This window comes from Globicephala melas, chromosome X (genome assembly GCF_963455315.2).
Source record: "Globicephala melas chromosome X, mGloMel1.2, whole genome shotgun sequence".
Classification (NCBI taxonomy): domain Eukaryota; kingdom Metazoa; phylum Chordata; class Mammalia; order Artiodactyla; family Delphinidae; genus Globicephala; species Globicephala melas.
In genome coordinates, this window is record NC_083335.1 from 12,948,339 (window position 1) to 12,965,568 (window position 17,230).

The following is a 17,230-nucleotide window of genomic DNA, read 5'->3' on the forward strand; positions in this document are numbered from 1 at the left end:
AAAAGAATTTGAGTTTTTCCTAGAGAAAAGGTCAAAGATGAACTTAATATAGCTTTGAGTATCTATAGGATTAATATATAGGTGATTGGGTTTCAATATATTCTTATTATTAAATAGCTATTCTAGACTTGTGAGTTACCGGATTCGATTCCAGGAGCAGGAAGGAAAGTGCTAGCATGTTGGAAAGAGGTAGAGTGAGGTATATTCAAAGGGATTTTTGTGGTGTAAGGACTAGGAGAGTAAGAAAACTATTCCATCCATCTTTTCTCCATTCAGTCATATATAAAAATAGCTTGCTTACATAATTGCATCATTTCTTTGAAGTCACTACCTAACATTATCTTGTAAATATGTTTTTCTTACCATTAAAATCAATAAAGAAAATAAAGTTCTCAAATAGAATGCTATACCTTCCAAGGGAAATAATAGAAAAATTTTGAATCGGCCAAGAGTAGAATTTTGAAAAAAAAAAATAGAATTTTAGTTCATTAACTCAGCCTGGAGTACTATCCTTTTTTTTTCAGCTACCCCAATTCTACCACTTCTCCATCCCTGACTATACATTTTTACCTGCTTCCCTCCTTTTCCTTGTTCTCTAAATGTCCCTTCCCTTAATTATAGGCTAGAGCCAATTACTTCTGAAACTGACTGAAACAAAATGAAGTTCATACTTACAACTTAATTTTCAAATAGATGGGTTTCCATCACTCTTTATTAAAATGCTATTCATCTCATTTCCTTGCCTACATGCACACAACAAGATATGGCAAAAAAAATGCTTACAGGAGAGATTACATAAACAGACCAACATGTTAACTTTTATCTTTCACTACATATTATAGCTAGTTAAGAATAGAGAGTAAGTCAAACATCATATTATCCCCATCAGGCAGATGTCTGGCTTTAGAAATTGATCAACTCCTGAATTCCTGAGGTTTAGAATTCTGCCAAGTCCTAGATTAATTATAAACTTGTGTTCTGTTGAGAGGATCTATGTTCCTTCTTGTTCCTGAAATATAGGAGAGCCATGCTCCCCCTAACATATGTTATAAAAATTGAAGTCTTTGGGGCTTCCCTGGTGGTGCAATGGTTGAGAGTCCGCCTGCCATTGCAGGGGATGCGGGTTCGTGCCCCGGTCCGGGAAGATCCCATATGCCGTGGAGCAGCTGGGCCCGTGAGCCGTGGCCGCTGAGCCTGTGCTCTGCAATGGGAGAGGCCACAATAGTGAGAGGCCCACGTACCGCAAAAAAAAAAAAAAAAAAAAAAAAAAAAAAAAAATTGAAGTCTTTAACATAAAACAGGGCCATTTTTACTGGGTCCCACATGAATAATGAGGACTGAAACCTTTAGTTGTAGTATTGTTTAAGAACAACATGACCAACACACTCACAGTCTACTAAACCGCTAAATGATATCAGAACCCAATTCTATAGGTCAATCCATACTGTCACTGTTCTTCAGTGTTGAAGAGCCTGACCTTCGTTTATAATGTCTCTTTGGGGAAATGTATAATGGAGATGACAAATACCCACCTCACTCTGCTATGGGGCTGGTGAGGAAAGGGCATGTTCCAGAATGATTCAGAGGGAATAGAAGAGTGAGGCTTGAGGAATGGGGCAGAGCTGGATCTTTCATAAGCTAAGTGCCTAATCTTAGAAGAGTCCCTTAATACCAATGCATAGTAACAAAGAAAGTGGTTTTTGCAGAAGGTTCCTTATGTTTCACCTAAGTTAGTAACATGGAATTGGCCTGGAAATGTTCATAGGGTTCACGTTTTAAGCTAAAAAGTAATTACGTGGTTTTCACAAAGTCGTATCTTCAGCACTTGATGTATTGAAAGAGACATCTTCATCTTCTTCATCTAGCTGTAGGCTACCAGAAGACAAGCGGATTCTGGCCGTGGGTGAACTTATTCCTTTGTCATACAAAGAGTAGTAGTCTGGTTTAAGAATCTCTGATTCAGAATCACTGGATTCACTAGCTACATACCCTTCTGTTGCTCCCTGATCCACTAAAACTGTTGGAAACTCCTGCTCTGCAAACACATATGTAAACAGGTCAGCTTTATGACTCAGAGCAGGACAAGGCCCTAAAGGTCTAAATTCTGATCCAAAAGGAAAACGGATAGTTTTCATGTCTGATTGGCTCTGGGACCGTTTAGGGGTTGGCTCTTGAATGTTATATGCAAATGCATCTTCTAAATTTGGATCTTCCTCTTCTAGATCTACATTGAGGTTGCCCCTGCCAGTAGTTTGGGCCATAGCTTCATGGAGTTCTTGAAAGTCTTGCTGAAAGCTCTTCATTCTGAGGTTCCTTGGGCTTCTTTTGGCTGGCTTCATTGCGGTAGGCTGTAGACAGCTGTCTGGCCTTTCCCTTTCCTCTGCCATGATTGGAGACTGTCTGGGCACCTGGGGTGGTCTGTCCACATAAAAGAAGACTTGGGGAAGCATAATAACCTGCTGACCAGTACAAGGAATATAGGGCACATCTGTGTAAGTTAGCTGCCTTGCTGGACTCACTTTGCTTATAAGGGCAGAAGATGTGCTCGTGTGATTGTCAGCAAACTTACAGCTTGTTTGGAAGGAGCTTAGAGGACTCCTTTCCTCAAAGTAGTCAGGATCGGGGTCAGTGGTAAAGACAGGGTCTGTATAAATAAAAGGGAACGAGGAACTGCTCTGGGACTGATGTAATGATGTGGGCTCTGCCTCTGGTTTGGAATGCTCCAGCTCGGCTGCAAAGGTCACCTCCACTGCAGAGTTTCTCCTCCTGCTGTCCAGCACAGGCTCAGAGGCGTGCACTCCATTCACATTTCGGTAGTACCCACTGCCATAGGCTAGTCTCAAATCTTCCACCTTGAGAGAAAGAACATGTTGGTGAAAGAAGGAAAAAACCATTTGGTTGGGGTGGGGGCAGGGATCTAAATCAGCCTTGAATTTTCAAAGGTAGTTTTTCACAAAGGCCTTTCAACCCATGTTCTATGCCAGGGTTGATAAATAGATACATAAAAGGTAATAACTTGTACCACATCCCAATTTATGTGCTGAAAAATACACGACACTTTCCTTTCTCAACACCATCACACTCCCAGCCTCCGCATTCTCTATCTACTTGAGCCAGCATCGTACTTCAAGCAGTATGGTTAAGTAGCTGTATTCATGAGCTAGGAGTTCTGCCTTTTGGTCCTGGCTCTGCCTTTATTTGCTGTGTGACCTTAGGCAAGTCTCCTAACCTCCCTGTTCCAGCCTCCTCCCTATTTTCTGTAAAATGGTGGGGAGGAGGGCTGTAAATGGCATGAGATGGTCAATCAATAGATGGTACCTTCCAGCATTATACCTCTGTGATGCCTTTCAGATAAAAATTGCCTCTGACTTGAATGAAGACAGAGTTTATGAGACCTCTAATTAATTTTTTTCAAGAGAGAGCAATGGTTCATACTATAAAACTCAAATGAAGCCATCATCTCACAGTTCCAGGAGAATAGTACTTTGTTCTTAACAAAATTACATAGCAAAAGTACTTTAAAACCTTGACCCAAGGGACTTCCCTGGTGGTGCAGGGGTTAAAAATCCGCCTGCCAATGCAGGAGACACGGGTTCAAGCCCTGGTCCGGGGAGATCCCACATGCTGCGGAGCAGCTAAGCCGGTGTGCCACAACTACTGAGCCTGCGTGACGCAACTACTGAAGCCTGCGCTCCTAGAGCCTGTGCTCTGCAACAAGAGGAGCCACCGCAATGAGAAGCCCACGCACCACAACGAAGAGTAGCCCCCGCTCGCCACAACTAGAGAAAGCCCACGCGCAGCAACGAAGACCCAACGCAGCCATAAATAAATTTATTGATTTATTTTTAAAGTTACTTTTTTAAATTTTATTTTTGTGGTACACGGGCCTCTCACTGTTGTGGCCTCTCCCGTTGCGGAGCATAGGCTCCGGACGCGCAGGCTCAGCGGCCATGGCTCACGGGCCCAGCTGCTCTGCGGCATGTGGGATCTTCCCGGCCCGGGGCATGAACCCATGTCCCCTGCATCGGCAGGCGGACTCTCAACTACTGCGCTACCAGGGAAGCCCTAAATTTATTTATTTAAAAAAAAAAACTTAACCCAAGACCTTATAGCTTCTTCTAAGCCTTAAGATTTTCATAGGTAAAAAAGTAGCTTTTAGTTTTAAAAATACAAAGCCATAGAAATTCGTTTGGATCTGCATTTTGCAAGATGTTAGAAATACAGGTTGCAATTTAACGACGTGCCAGATCTTTCCAGTCTATAAGGCACACACACCAGTTTACCCAATGTTCTTCTATTGGCTGGAGACTGAGTTGACAGACCTCCCCAGGAGGCTAACGCAACTTGACCAGAGTAACCTTTTTACATACTGGGAGATTCTGGCAGAATTAATTCCTGGAAGCATTTGAAATGTGCATGTATTACATTTATATAAAGAAGAAGGAATTTTCAAAAACCTTACTTGTTTTGACACATCATAGAGGAGGTCTGGTGAGGACCTGCACTGTCGTTCATGGTACTGAGATGGGTAATGTTTCCTGAAATCCCCAAACAGAGAAGGAATTGAAATAGTCTTCATGAGAGTACAGGATCCCTATAAATCTCTAAATTCAACTTAAAAATCAATGTGACAAGTGGGAAGCAGCCACATAACACAGGGAGAGCAGCTCGGTGCTTTGTGACCACCTAGAGGGGTGGGATAGGGAGGGTGAGAGGGAGGGAGACGCAGGAGGGAAGTGATATGGGAACATATGTATATGTATAACTGATTCACTTTGTTATTAAGCAGAAACTAACACACCATTGTAAAGCAATTATACTCCAATAAAGATGTTAAAAAAGAAAAAATCAACGTGACAAAGAGAAACAAAACCATGTACCTTTCAAATGGCAAGCTCTTCAACCTCCCCTTTTTCCCATATTCCAAAAGTTGCCTTTGGGTTCTTCCGCTATTATAAAATCAAGATAAACAATTTTATGAATGCTCTTTGTAACCCAGTAGGCTAACTAAAACTCAAAAGTGTCATTTATTGTTGAAATCGAAAGATTCTGGATGAATGACATATGTCGTGAATCTCTGACCATCCCATTAATAATACACCCATTTACCTGAGGATCTGGCAGAGCAACCTCAACTATTCAGAACCCAGAAAGTTTTAAATGCTTCTGAACAGCGCTATATAGCAGTTACAAATTCTGGCCTTGAAAACTAATATACTTTCCTTTAAAGGCCTTTCCCCTTCCTCCAAATTTACACATAGTTTCTAATGAGGCTATTTGTCTGGTCTCGCAATCCATGACAGGAGAAAAACAGCTAACTAAACAGTAGAAGAAGGTTGCTCCAGTCAGACATACACTAGCAAAGAAAGCCAGCTGATTGCTGGGAGAAACACAAGAGCCAAAAAAGAAATCACTAACATAATAAAATCCAAAAAGTCTGGGCCATTTATCACTGTGGTGCAGGGTCTGACATGCCTCCCCCGCCCTGAGGCTGCCACTGCACTACAGCTGCCAGCAGAGGATAAATAAGTGATGTTTATAATAGGTCATTAAGAAAAGGGACAAATATCCTCAGTATCATCTGTTTAAAAAGGCAGGGATTTGTAGAATACATTTTGGAAAGAGTCCATAAAAATATGTACGTTGTAAAAATCTCACTTTTTACTGGGGCAGGCTTCTACTACTTGAAAAAATCCTTCACAGGAAGCACTGGATTCGAATTTTTTATCTTAGCTAAGAGTTTGAAAGCGTCTTCCAAAGAACTCCTAGGCTGGTGGGATCAAGTAAAAACAAGTTCTTATTTTGACCTCGCTTCCTTTCCTCCAAGGTGTTAACGTGTAGTAAGGAGCCTCCACTACAATATTGTTCAACCTCTCAAATCCCTTAGCCCCTGCAGTGCTTTCTCACCCTATCTTTTCCCTAACCACCACCAAAAGGATGTTGTTGAGCTGTCCTTCCTATGGCTAGCATGTAAGTTGCACGTAAGGAAAACAGTAGGTTCATTGACTACGTTTTCTCAAACGGCATATGCCCCCTTATCCTTGCAGAAATTCTGATCTAACCTCTTAAGTGGGGTGTACACCTGCCCCTACCTCCCTGTTAGGAAATATTGACTTAATGAGTCACACAGAAAATGAGCAGTAAAGGGTATCATCCTTTATGTGATTGAAATGGATTCTTTATTGCTTCTAGAATTCAAGCTCCTCCTACTGCCTTCCATGCTATTGAAAAGAAGTTGTGTGTTTAGTTTGCCTGTGTGCAATATTTAATTACCTGTAGCGGAAACTGGAACCCTTGCTGCAGAGTAGGGTTTTAGGCTTTGATTTGGGCTCTTCAGAAAGTCTGAAGAAAGCATGGTACTCCACACAAGTCTTCCAGAAAGCCTTGCAGGCATCTCGGCTGGCCATGGTGAACTCCAAGGTATCCTTGCACAACACCTGTATAAACCAATTTCCATCAAGCAAAACATCCTTCAAGAATATCAAAGACCTTCAAATCCCAACGCCTTCTAAACTATTGGTCCAGGGGCCCATCCAGCTTCTGATTTTCCACTTGGCTCCCTTTGGCTTCACACCTACTGAAACCAAATGATTGGCAAACTTCCAAGGAACAGACAGGGCCACTGCTCAAAAACAGAACCTTCTCTAAGAAGCAAATCTTGCTCTGCACACCCTCCTCACCTCACACGCTTTTTTACCCCCTCTTCTCTGCCAGGAACATATTTATGAAGTTGTAAATTAGGTTAAAATGAACATCAAAGGACATCCTTTCAAAGTGACAAGAAGTTATAAATGACCAACAGGAAAAGGGGAGGGAGGAGGAGATCTTTCCTACAAATGGTAGGCTTTATAGGATGATTGTATATACACGAGTCTTTTTAACACACCAGCTAGAAACATTCTCCCTCTTTATGCTGCCTTGTTCTATGATGCTCTGTGTTGCTCATTTAGCGTATTCTAATCGGCTGTAGGGGAGCTTAGTCTTCCAGACCTAAAGTGCAAGGTTGCCCCATCTCCTGACTCACTATATACCCCCATTTGCCCATGCACGTGTGCAGTCCACTTTGCTGCTCCCCTTCTCTCATTCCTCTCCAGGTCCCTGTATGCAGCCCTGGGATTCGTCACAAGCTTCGCACTGGATTCAATCTTCTGAACTGCTCAAATGAACAATTTTATCTAAGGCTAAGGTTCAGAGAATGAAGCCCAAACTACTGAATTATCTGTAGGTCAAAAATGTAGTTGATACATATTTTTAATTTCCTTTATAGTCATAAAAAATTCTTTCTAGCCCCTTTGTCCCACCCTGTACAATGCAGCCTTGCCCAATAGTTGCTTCTTTTGCTTAATATATACCCACTCCCCACATCCTGCTTTGGGAAAGAGTAGGTATTCAATTATTTGGCATGTAGTACGTGTTCAATTATTTTTGCTTAAGGAAAGAAGATGAAAATGCTTTATAAAAGGAAGCAAATAACGTTGAATTGATATGTCCACAGTCTTAGATCTGGGCTCTTTCATTTGACTTACCAAATCCCTGAAAAATGGTTTCTAAGGAGACTTGTCTTTCATCCCAGCCACCCCATTTTCCTATTACTTTATTCATTTTGAACTGCCAATAGGATTTCTTAGTGTTTTGCCTTTAGTAAAAATATGACTAAAGCTCTGGTTTATTTATGTAGAGGCAAAAGAGGGAGAATATTATTGGTCAGGGCCAGGCAGATTTCATCACTCACAATCAAACCATTTGCAGAAACAACCAAGAAATCTCAAGTGAGTAGAAAGTAAAAGAAGTTATTCAAAAGCTACTTACCAAGATGTTGGCATGAAGTTTGATGAGAAAATGTTTTCTCTTAAAACTCAACTTGCGGATTTTAGCCCAGTTGAAAGTATTTATCTTTGTATTTCCCTATGATGAAACACATGCAAATTTCAGGATGAATTTCAGCACAAGCTGGTTTGTAAGACAATGCAAACCTGTTGGAAAATGCACTTCATGAACAGGACTATCCTTGATCTATCTCTTGCACAGACTGATCCAGTTGTACTAGATAGAAGCTATGGCCAAAGAAGGCATTCCAGGTGGGACACAAGCCTGCTCTGAAATGCAAGTAAGAAGGGGCATGCCTGGGAAAAGTTTCTAACCAGGATAGGGGATCACAGTAGAAAAAGATTGCAGGTATCCGGGTATACCCCACTTTTCGAAAGTTCACTTTATGCCACTTCGCTTTTACTTCGCTTTGACGAAAGACCCACATTATTACAAGTTTTTGCTAACTGAAAGAAATCCAAAGAGGATTTTTGATTTTACTCCAAAAAAGGAGAAAATAAAAATCAGCATTTGTTTTGCAGTGAGCTGTTATAGAGCCAGCATACACCCTGAGCAGTGAGAGCGGCACCTCTTAAGCTCCTTCCCCAGGAACTACACTCTGCTCGGCAGCTCAGCATCAAACCACCATAGCTTTGAACTGTACATCGGTACTTTATCTCGATTTATTTTGTGCACCCATTAGCAAAATGTGTCCTCAGGTAATGCTTCTTCACTTTACACTCTTTCAGCTAGGAAAGGTTTCATAGGACTGCTCTACTTTCAAATAGCAGGGGAAACCTGAACTGCAATAGCTCCTCTAATCTCACCCCCTTCCCATGTTTCCAAATTCAACTGCTTTAAAAAAAAATCCCATTTATTCTGCCACTCATTTACTCAAACCCCTTCAATAGCTCTGCACCACCTACATCAACTCTAAACTCTTTTGGCTTGATTTTTTTGCCCCAACTATATTGACTATAACTTTGATCTCACTGCTCCCAGAAAACACCTTTCCATCCTACTCTGTACCTTCCCTCCCATAGGTCTCCTCATTCTCCTTACCCAGAATGACTAGCACCTCCTCTAGGATATTCCATATCATTGCCATAGCCTACACCCATTTCTAACTCCTCTGAACTCCTTTAGCTCTCCTGGACTACTCAAACAGTTTAACTCTCTTGTTTGTTTGTTTGTTCACATAGTCCAAAAATCAAAGGGGGCACAAAAATAAATATATTGAGAAGTCTCACGCCCACCACTGTCACTTCTACCTCTGTCCCCATCTAACCACTGTCTACAGGTAACCACATTATTTTGTTGGGTATACTACTTCTGCAACTAAAGTAAATGTGATAGATTAGCTTTTGATTACTCATTGTCTGATATTGATCGTTATTTCTCTGGTCTTTCAAAATAAATTGTGACTATCGTAATGACAGGAGCCATATGTCATGCTTAATGTTAGTTTCTTGATTATGTCATCCTTTATCCTTCTCAGGGCCTTTGCCTGTGTGCCCTTTCCCTGGAACACCCTCCTTCATCAGGCAATCATATCCCATTTGTCTGGTTAATTTCCTCAGGTCTTACTTAAATGTTAAGTCCCTTTCACATGTGTTACCTTAGCATCCTGTGCTTCCTCTAGCACAAAGCACATCACATTTGTTTATAATTACTTGTTTAATTGTCTGTCTTCCTCCTACTGGAATTTAAGTTCCTATTAGAATTTAAGTCAGGGTCATGCCTGTTTACCTCTGCAGCTCTAGTACCTGGCACAGAGTGGATGTACAATAAGTATACTGATAGAAGGATGAATGGATTGCTGCCCAACTATAAATATACTCAAACTCATTGAATTGTACCATTAAAACAGATGACTTTTATGTTATGCAAATTATAGCTCAATAAAGCTGTTTTTTGTTAAAGAAAGAATAGTACAATGAAGAACAGATAGAGGGTACTCAATACATAAATACTCTTTGACTGGATTTCAGGTAGGACAAAATAGACCATCTATATTGTTCCCAACTGTCCACAGAAGTATTCACAATGAAAGAGATCACAACTAACATGACGGTCTTGCTCTCATACCCTTCCCATTTTCTCTCATGCAATAGGAAATAGCAAGAATCAGGGTTAGCAAGAATAGATACATGAAAGCAATCTTGAGAAAGAAAAATGGAGCTGGAGGAGGCAGGCTCCTGGACTTCAGACTATACTACAAAGGTACAGTAATCAAGACAGTATGGTACTGGCACAAAAACAGAAATATAGATCAATGGAACAGGATAGAAAGCCTAGAGATAAACCCACACACTTATGGTCACCTTATTTTTGATAAAGGAGGCAAGAATATACAATGGAGAAAAGACAGCCTCTTCAATAAGTGGTGCTCAGAAAACTGGACAGCTACATGTAAAAGAATGAAATTAGAACACTCTCTAACACCATACACAAAAATAAACTCAAAATGGATTAAAGACCTAAATGTAAGGCCAGAAACTATCAAACTCTTAGAGGAAAACATAGGCAGAACACTCTATGACATAAATCACAGCAAGATCCTTTTTGACCCACCTCCTAGAGAAATGGAAATAAAAACAAACAAACGGGACCTAATAAAACTTCAAAGCTTTTGCACAGCAAAGGGAAACATAAACAAGATGAAAAGACAACCCTCAGAATGGGAGAAAATATTTGCAAACGAAGCAACTGACAAAGGATTAATCTCCAAAATTTACAAGCAGCTCATGCAGCTCAATATCAAGAGAACAAACAACCCAATCCAAAAATGGGCAGAAGACATAAATAGAAATTTCTCCAAAGAAGATATACAGAGTGCCAACAAACACATGAAAGGATGATCAATATCACTAATCATTAGAGAAATGCAAATCAAAACTACAATGAGATATCATCTCACACCAGTCAGAATGGCCATCATCAAAACATCTACAAACAATAAATGCTGGAGAGGGTGTGGAGAAAAGGGAACTCTCTTACACTGTTGGTGGGAGTGTAAACTGATACAGCCACTATGGAGAACAGTATGGAAATTCCTTAAAAAACTAAAAATAGAACTACCATATGACCCAGCAATCCCACTACTGGGCATATACCCTGAGAAAACCATAATTCAAATAGAGCCATATACCAAAATATTCATTGCAGCACTATTTACAATAGCCAGGACATGGAAGCAACCTAAGTGTCCATCGATAGATGAATGGATAAAGAACATGTGGCACATATATACAATGGAATATTACTCAGCCATTAAAAGAAACAAAATTGAGTTATTTGTAGTGAAACGGATGGATCTAGAGTCTGTCATACAGAGTGAAGTAAGTCAGAAAGAGAAAAACAAATACTGTATGCTAACACATATATATGGAATCTAAAAAAAGAAGAAAAATGTTCTGAAGAACCTAGGGGCAGGACAGGAATAAAGACGCAGACATAGAGAATCGACTTGAGGACACGGGGAAGGGGAAGGGGAAGGTGGGGTGAAGTGAGAGAGTGACATGGACTTATATATACTACCAAATGTAAAATAGATAACTGGTGGGAAGCAGCCACATAGCACAGGGAGATCACCTCGGTGCTTTGTGACCACCTGGAGGGGTGGGATAGGGAGGGTGGGAGGGAGACTCAAGAGGGAGGAGATATGGAGATATATGTATATGTATAGCTGATTCACTTTGTTATAAAACAGAAACTAACACACCATCATAAAGCAATTATACTCCAGTAAAGATGTTTTAAAAGATTAATAAAAAAAGAATAGATACATGTATATGTATAACTGAATCACTTTGCTGTATACCTGAAACTAACACAACATTGTTGATGAACTATACTCCAATATAAAATTTTAAAAAGTTATTACAAGATAATGGATATATTTCCCTGAGCTGTATAATATATCTTTGTTGCTTATCTAAAAAAAAATAAAAATAAAAAAGAATCAGGGTTTGAGTGGACTGGGTAAAAATTCCCTCCTGGGTGAACAGGTGTGCCTGTGATCCATTGGGTCTTTTGTCCATCAGTGTGGCTCTCATGCTGTAAAGTTTATAACCACATAAATTAGAAGGTTAAGATTCTTGTTGCCAAGTCTGTACCTGATCTGCTTTGTGACTTATTTCAGTGCTCTAATTCGGTCCTGGGGGTCAGTGGGTCTGAAGCCACCCCTTTCTTTGTCACAGGTGATTCATTCCAAAACCTGTCTAGGTATCTGCCTATCATTCTGAAGCTTCTTAAACCTTAACTTGGATCTAAATTCATTGAATGCTCACAGATATAAGAAGTCCAAAAAGACTGAAAAACTGTTGAAAAATATGTTCTGGCCACATTCCAAGGAGTGAGGATTAATGGTGATGGAGAGAGCCCTCTCTGGAAAACAGAGTCCTGGGAAAAGGATGAGTCAGTAAACATCAACCATTGCTTTCAGGGTTGGGCACTAATTCCCTACTAGCTGGCACTGGGCACCTCCAACAAAACTGCTAACTGAATGAGAACAACCCTTCAGGTTGTTTCTGGTGGATTTGGACAGGCTGAATGCACTTTATTTCACAGCCTAAGCTTTTAGGATGCCAAAAACCTGTATTCTTATTTAGGGTCTAAAAGTTCCAAAGAGCCTCTTGACTTCATCTCTTCACCATGCTGGCCTGATCTAATGTGTGAGCTCCTGAGAATCAAAACAGTCAGCTCCAGACTGCAAATGGAAGCAAAGGACATCAAGGGAAGGAGACTTACCCTAAACTCTTCCAAGCACTGCCTCCTTTCCTTGCTGGTGGTAAGACTGAGGGGTGGGGTCACCTTGAGAATGGACATTCAAGTTTGAGCCAAGATAACACCCAAAACTGAAGACTTTAAAGGAAAAGAGCTGTTACCCGTAACACCAGTACGCCCATGTGAGCAACAGCCAGTTGGATCTGCATCCCTTCACCATCACTGGCAGGGTGCGGCCTGATGCCGTACATATCCAGCTTCCTCGCTATGTCCAGTAGCAGAATGTCAGCTTCAGCTGGGCTCCTGCCACTGCAAAGGGAAAGAATTTATGAGCCTAATAAATGCAGCAAGAATGACGCCTAAAAAAAAAGAATGACACCTCTACCCCGAGAGCTCGAAGAGGAACTCAGTGTTTTCTTGAGCCTGAAGTTTCTCTGACTTAAAGGCTTGCTTTTAAGAGTCTGTCTTCAGCTTCAGTCTTCCCTGCCAGCAGAACAGGCGGAAGCAGATGCCAGGGAAAGTACTTACATGTGCTTCTGATGGAAGTGCACGATCTTGCTCTCTAAATCGTCTTGGTTCGGTAAGTACCGGGTTTGTGCCAAATATTTCCTATCTGTTTCTTCATGAAAGTCTCCCAGTTCTGCTGCATGACAGTAAAGTGACATTTTTTACATTACCATTGATGAGTTAAGCAGTGGAGCACCCAGCAGACCCTCTGACCTCCCCCAAACAGCCCTTTCTTTGCAGCCAGTGCAGCCCTAGACCTCCTGAATATATGTATATTTGTTTCAGGATATGGGTGGTGGGGGAGGACCTAATTGGTTCTTCTTCAAATAAGAAGCAGTGGGTTGTTATGAAGTCACAGACACAGTGTAGGTCTTAAAGGCTCCAGGATCATAGATGAATATTTTCTTATTTTCTTCTCCCACATTCTGTTGATGATCTCTTCTACTTCTGATCAGTCCCTGTTATGAGTTGAACTGTGACCTCCCTCTCAAATTCATATATTGAAGTCCTAACCCTCAGTACCTCAGAATGTGACTGTGTTTAGAGACAAGGCCTATAAAGGAGTGATTATTTTAAAAATGAGGCAGTAGAGTGGGCCCTAATCCAATCTGATTGGTATCCTTATAAGAAGAGGAAATTTGGACACCAGGCACCAGGAATGCAGGTACACAGAGGAAAGACTGGGTGAGGACTCATCAGGAAGGCAGCTATCTGCAAGCCAATGAGAGAGACCTCAGAAGAAACCAAACCTGCTGACACTTCAATCTTGCATGTCTAGCCTCCAGAAGTGTGAGAAAATAAATTTCTGTCCTTTAAGTCACCTAGTCTGTTGTATTGTGTTATGGTAGCCCTAGCAAACTAATTCAGCCCCCTAACCTCCCTCTGCCTTGATCAGGCATTATTAAGAAAGGAGAATACAAATGCCAACTCCAATGCAAGCCAGTCACAGCCATTCATCACTCTGTACATTGGGAATCTAGTAAAACCCTGCTATATGGAATCCCCAGTCGGTGAATAATTCTGGAAATTATTCTCACTTTTCCAAATCACTGGAAGTTTATCCCTGCTCATAATCTATTCTAGATATATCCAATTTATTGTTATAATAGCACTGTGCCTACAAAGGCAATTGAGGTATATAGGATTATCTGCCCCTACAGTAAATGGCTTGAAACTGTTTTGATTTTTGAATTCTTGTGTGTTCTTTATCATTATTATGCCTTTTCCCTCTCTGTCAGATTAATAGGAATCACTTCCTGGTCATTGACTTCCCCTGAAGAAGTCTCTACTTGGTTCCAAATTGTGACTTCTAATCTACCATAAAATTGGCACCCAAAACAATTTTTACAATTAAAATTCACATTTTAACATGAAAAAAGGGGAATGCAGATATCCAAACCTGTTCGCATTTTATGAATTATAAGAGTAAATAGACTCCATGGAATCATGTGGTGCTCTCCTACTGAGTAAAATTCATGGACATGGGGGCATCAGTTTTGAGTACTAGAAAGTTATTTTCTCTTTTGGCTTGGTTTTCTATTGTGTTTTAGACAGATGGCATGCTCATTTTTAGATAGGTGAAGTGTATTTATATATTTCAAAACCACATTAGAATGAAAATCTTTATATAACAAGCTTTTTTAAAAAGACCAAATCAATGGCTCTTTTATCTATTTATTTTTTTCCCAAATTGGTAAATGTACAAATCTCATTAAAACTTAATCAGTGGCTTCCCTGGTGGCGCAGTGGTTGAGAGTCCGCCTGCCGATGCAGGGGAGGCGGGTTCGTGCCCCGGTCCGGGAGGATCCCACATGCCGCGGGGCGGCTGGGCCCGTGGGCCATGGCCGCTGAGCCTGTGCGTCCGGAGCCTGTGCTCCGCAGCGGGAGAGGCCACAGCAGTGAGAGGCCCGCGTAACGCAAAAAAAAAAAAAAACCAAAAAAACCAAAAAAACGTAATCAGGCCCACCCATATGGTTTCACTAGTTAATGCTATCAAATATTCAGATAAGATACAAATACCAATTTTTCACAAACTCTTCCAGAAAATAGAGTAAGGAACACTTACCAACTCGTTCATGAGGCCAGTATTACTCTGATACCAAAATCAGACACAGACATCACAAGAAAACTGCAGATTAATATCTCTCATGAATACAGAGGCAAAAATCCTCAACAAAATACTAGTAAACTGAATCCAGCAACATATAAAAAAGAATTATACATCATGACCAAGTGGGATTTATCCCAGGAGTGCAAGATCAGTTCAACACGTGAAGGTTAATTAATGTAATATGCTATGTTAATAGAATAAAGGACAAAAAATACATTATCATATCAATAGATGCAGAAAAAACATTGGGCAAAATCCAACACCAATTCATGGTAAAAACATTCAACAAACAAAAAAATTGAAGGGAACTTCTTCAACCTGATAAAGTTGGAAAACCTACAGCTAACATCATAATAATACTAAATGGTGAGAAACTGAGTGCTTTCCCCTAAGACCAGGGACAAGACAGGGATGTCTGCTCTTGCCACTTCTATCCAATATTCTACTGGTGATTCTAGTCAGTCAGTCTCTCTCTCTCTCTATATATATATAAATCACTTGCTGTACACCTGAAACTAACACAACATTGTAAATCAACAATACTTCAATTTTAAAAATGAGCACACACACACACAAAGAAAATGAAAAGTCAAGCCACAGATTGGAAGAAAATTTCACAAATTATAGATCTCATAAAGGATTTTTAATAAGAATATATAAAACTCTCTTAAAATTCGATAAGACAACCCATTTTAAAATTGGCAAAAATTTGAATACGCATTTTACCAAAGAAAACATAGGAATGGTTAATAAACAGATGAGAAGGTGCTCAACATCATTAGTCATTAGGAAAATGCTAATTATAATTGCAATGAGATTCATTGCACTAGAATGACCATAATCACAAAGATAGACAATACCAAATTTTAGTGAAGATGTGGAGAAATTGGAAACCTCATACATTTCTGGTTTTATTGTAACAATTTGGTGAACAGTTTGTCAGTTTCTTAAAATGTTAAACACAAATTTACCTTAAGACAAAACAATTACATTCCTGGAAATCTACAAAAGAGTGATGAAAACATGTGTCCACACAAAGACTTGTACATGAATATTCATAACATTATTCATAATAGCTAAACTGGAAACAATCCAAATGTCCCTGGCCAAGTAAATAGATAAATAAAATGTGGTATACCCATAAAATGGAATACTACTCAGCAATAGAAAGGAACAAACTGCTGTGATTCATGTTACAACTTGCATGAATTTCAAAAACATTGTGTTGAATGAAAAAAGCCAGATACAAAAGACCACATATTTTATCATTCCTATTACATGAAATGTCCAGAAAAGGCAAATCTATAGAAACAGAAATTAAATTAGTGGTTGAGTGACTGCCAATGGGCATGAGAGAGCTCTTTTGGCATGATGGAAATGTTTGAAAACTGGGTTGTGGTAATGGTTGCACAACTCTGTAAATTTACTAAAAACCATTGAGTTACAGACTTAAAATGAGTGAATTTTATGGTATGCACATTATACCACAATAGAGCTGTTTTAAAAAATAAACACACACACACACACACACACACCCCAATCTTTCTCTTTATTAAGCACAAGTATTAAGCACAAGACCTTACGTTGACCCTAAGGAAAACATAGGAACATAGGAACATAGGAACATTCTCTCCATGCAGGACTATAACAATCTAGGAAGAGACCTATGACATACAAATGAGTAAATATCATTAGTGATAGAAGGTAGCATGTGGTGTGAGCACCTTCACTGTTACCACGCTGGTCCAAATTACCATCATCTCTCTCTCTCCTGCTGTCGTCTGTTATCTTGTCTCCCCACTTCCACCATCCCTCATAAAGTCTATTTTCTCTCATTTTTAAAAATTGAATAAATTTGACATATAACATTGCAGCAATTTAAGGTGTACAGTATGTTACTTTGATACATTTATAGATTGCAATATGGTTGCCATTGTAGCAATATTTATCACATTACATAATTATAGTACAATATTATTGTCTATATTTATTATACTGTACATTAGATCACTATGGCTTATTTACTACTCGCTACAAATTTCTGTTTTCACCACAGCAGCCAACATGATGTAGTTAAAA

General features: G+C 39.9%; 1 protein-coding gene across 1 annotated transcript in view; it reads right to left on the reverse strand.

The window, feature by feature from the left end:
• Nucleotides 1–1,775: 1,775 nt before the first annotated feature.
• Nucleotides 1,776–17,230, reverse strand: part of FRMD7 (FERM domain containing 7) — a 55,060-nt gene continuing 39,605 nt past the window's right edge. The window contains 7 exon segments of the mRNA XM_030846519.2: nucleotides 1,776–2,852; nucleotides 4,463–4,538; nucleotides 4,881–4,949; nucleotides 6,274–6,437; nucleotides 7,810–7,905; nucleotides 12,696–12,843; nucleotides 13,063–13,177. Of these exon segments, the coding sequence (XP_030702379.2) occupies nucleotides 1,776–2,852; nucleotides 4,463–4,538; nucleotides 4,881–4,949; nucleotides 6,274–6,437; nucleotides 7,810–7,905; nucleotides 12,696–12,843; nucleotides 13,063–13,177 (1,745 nt within the window).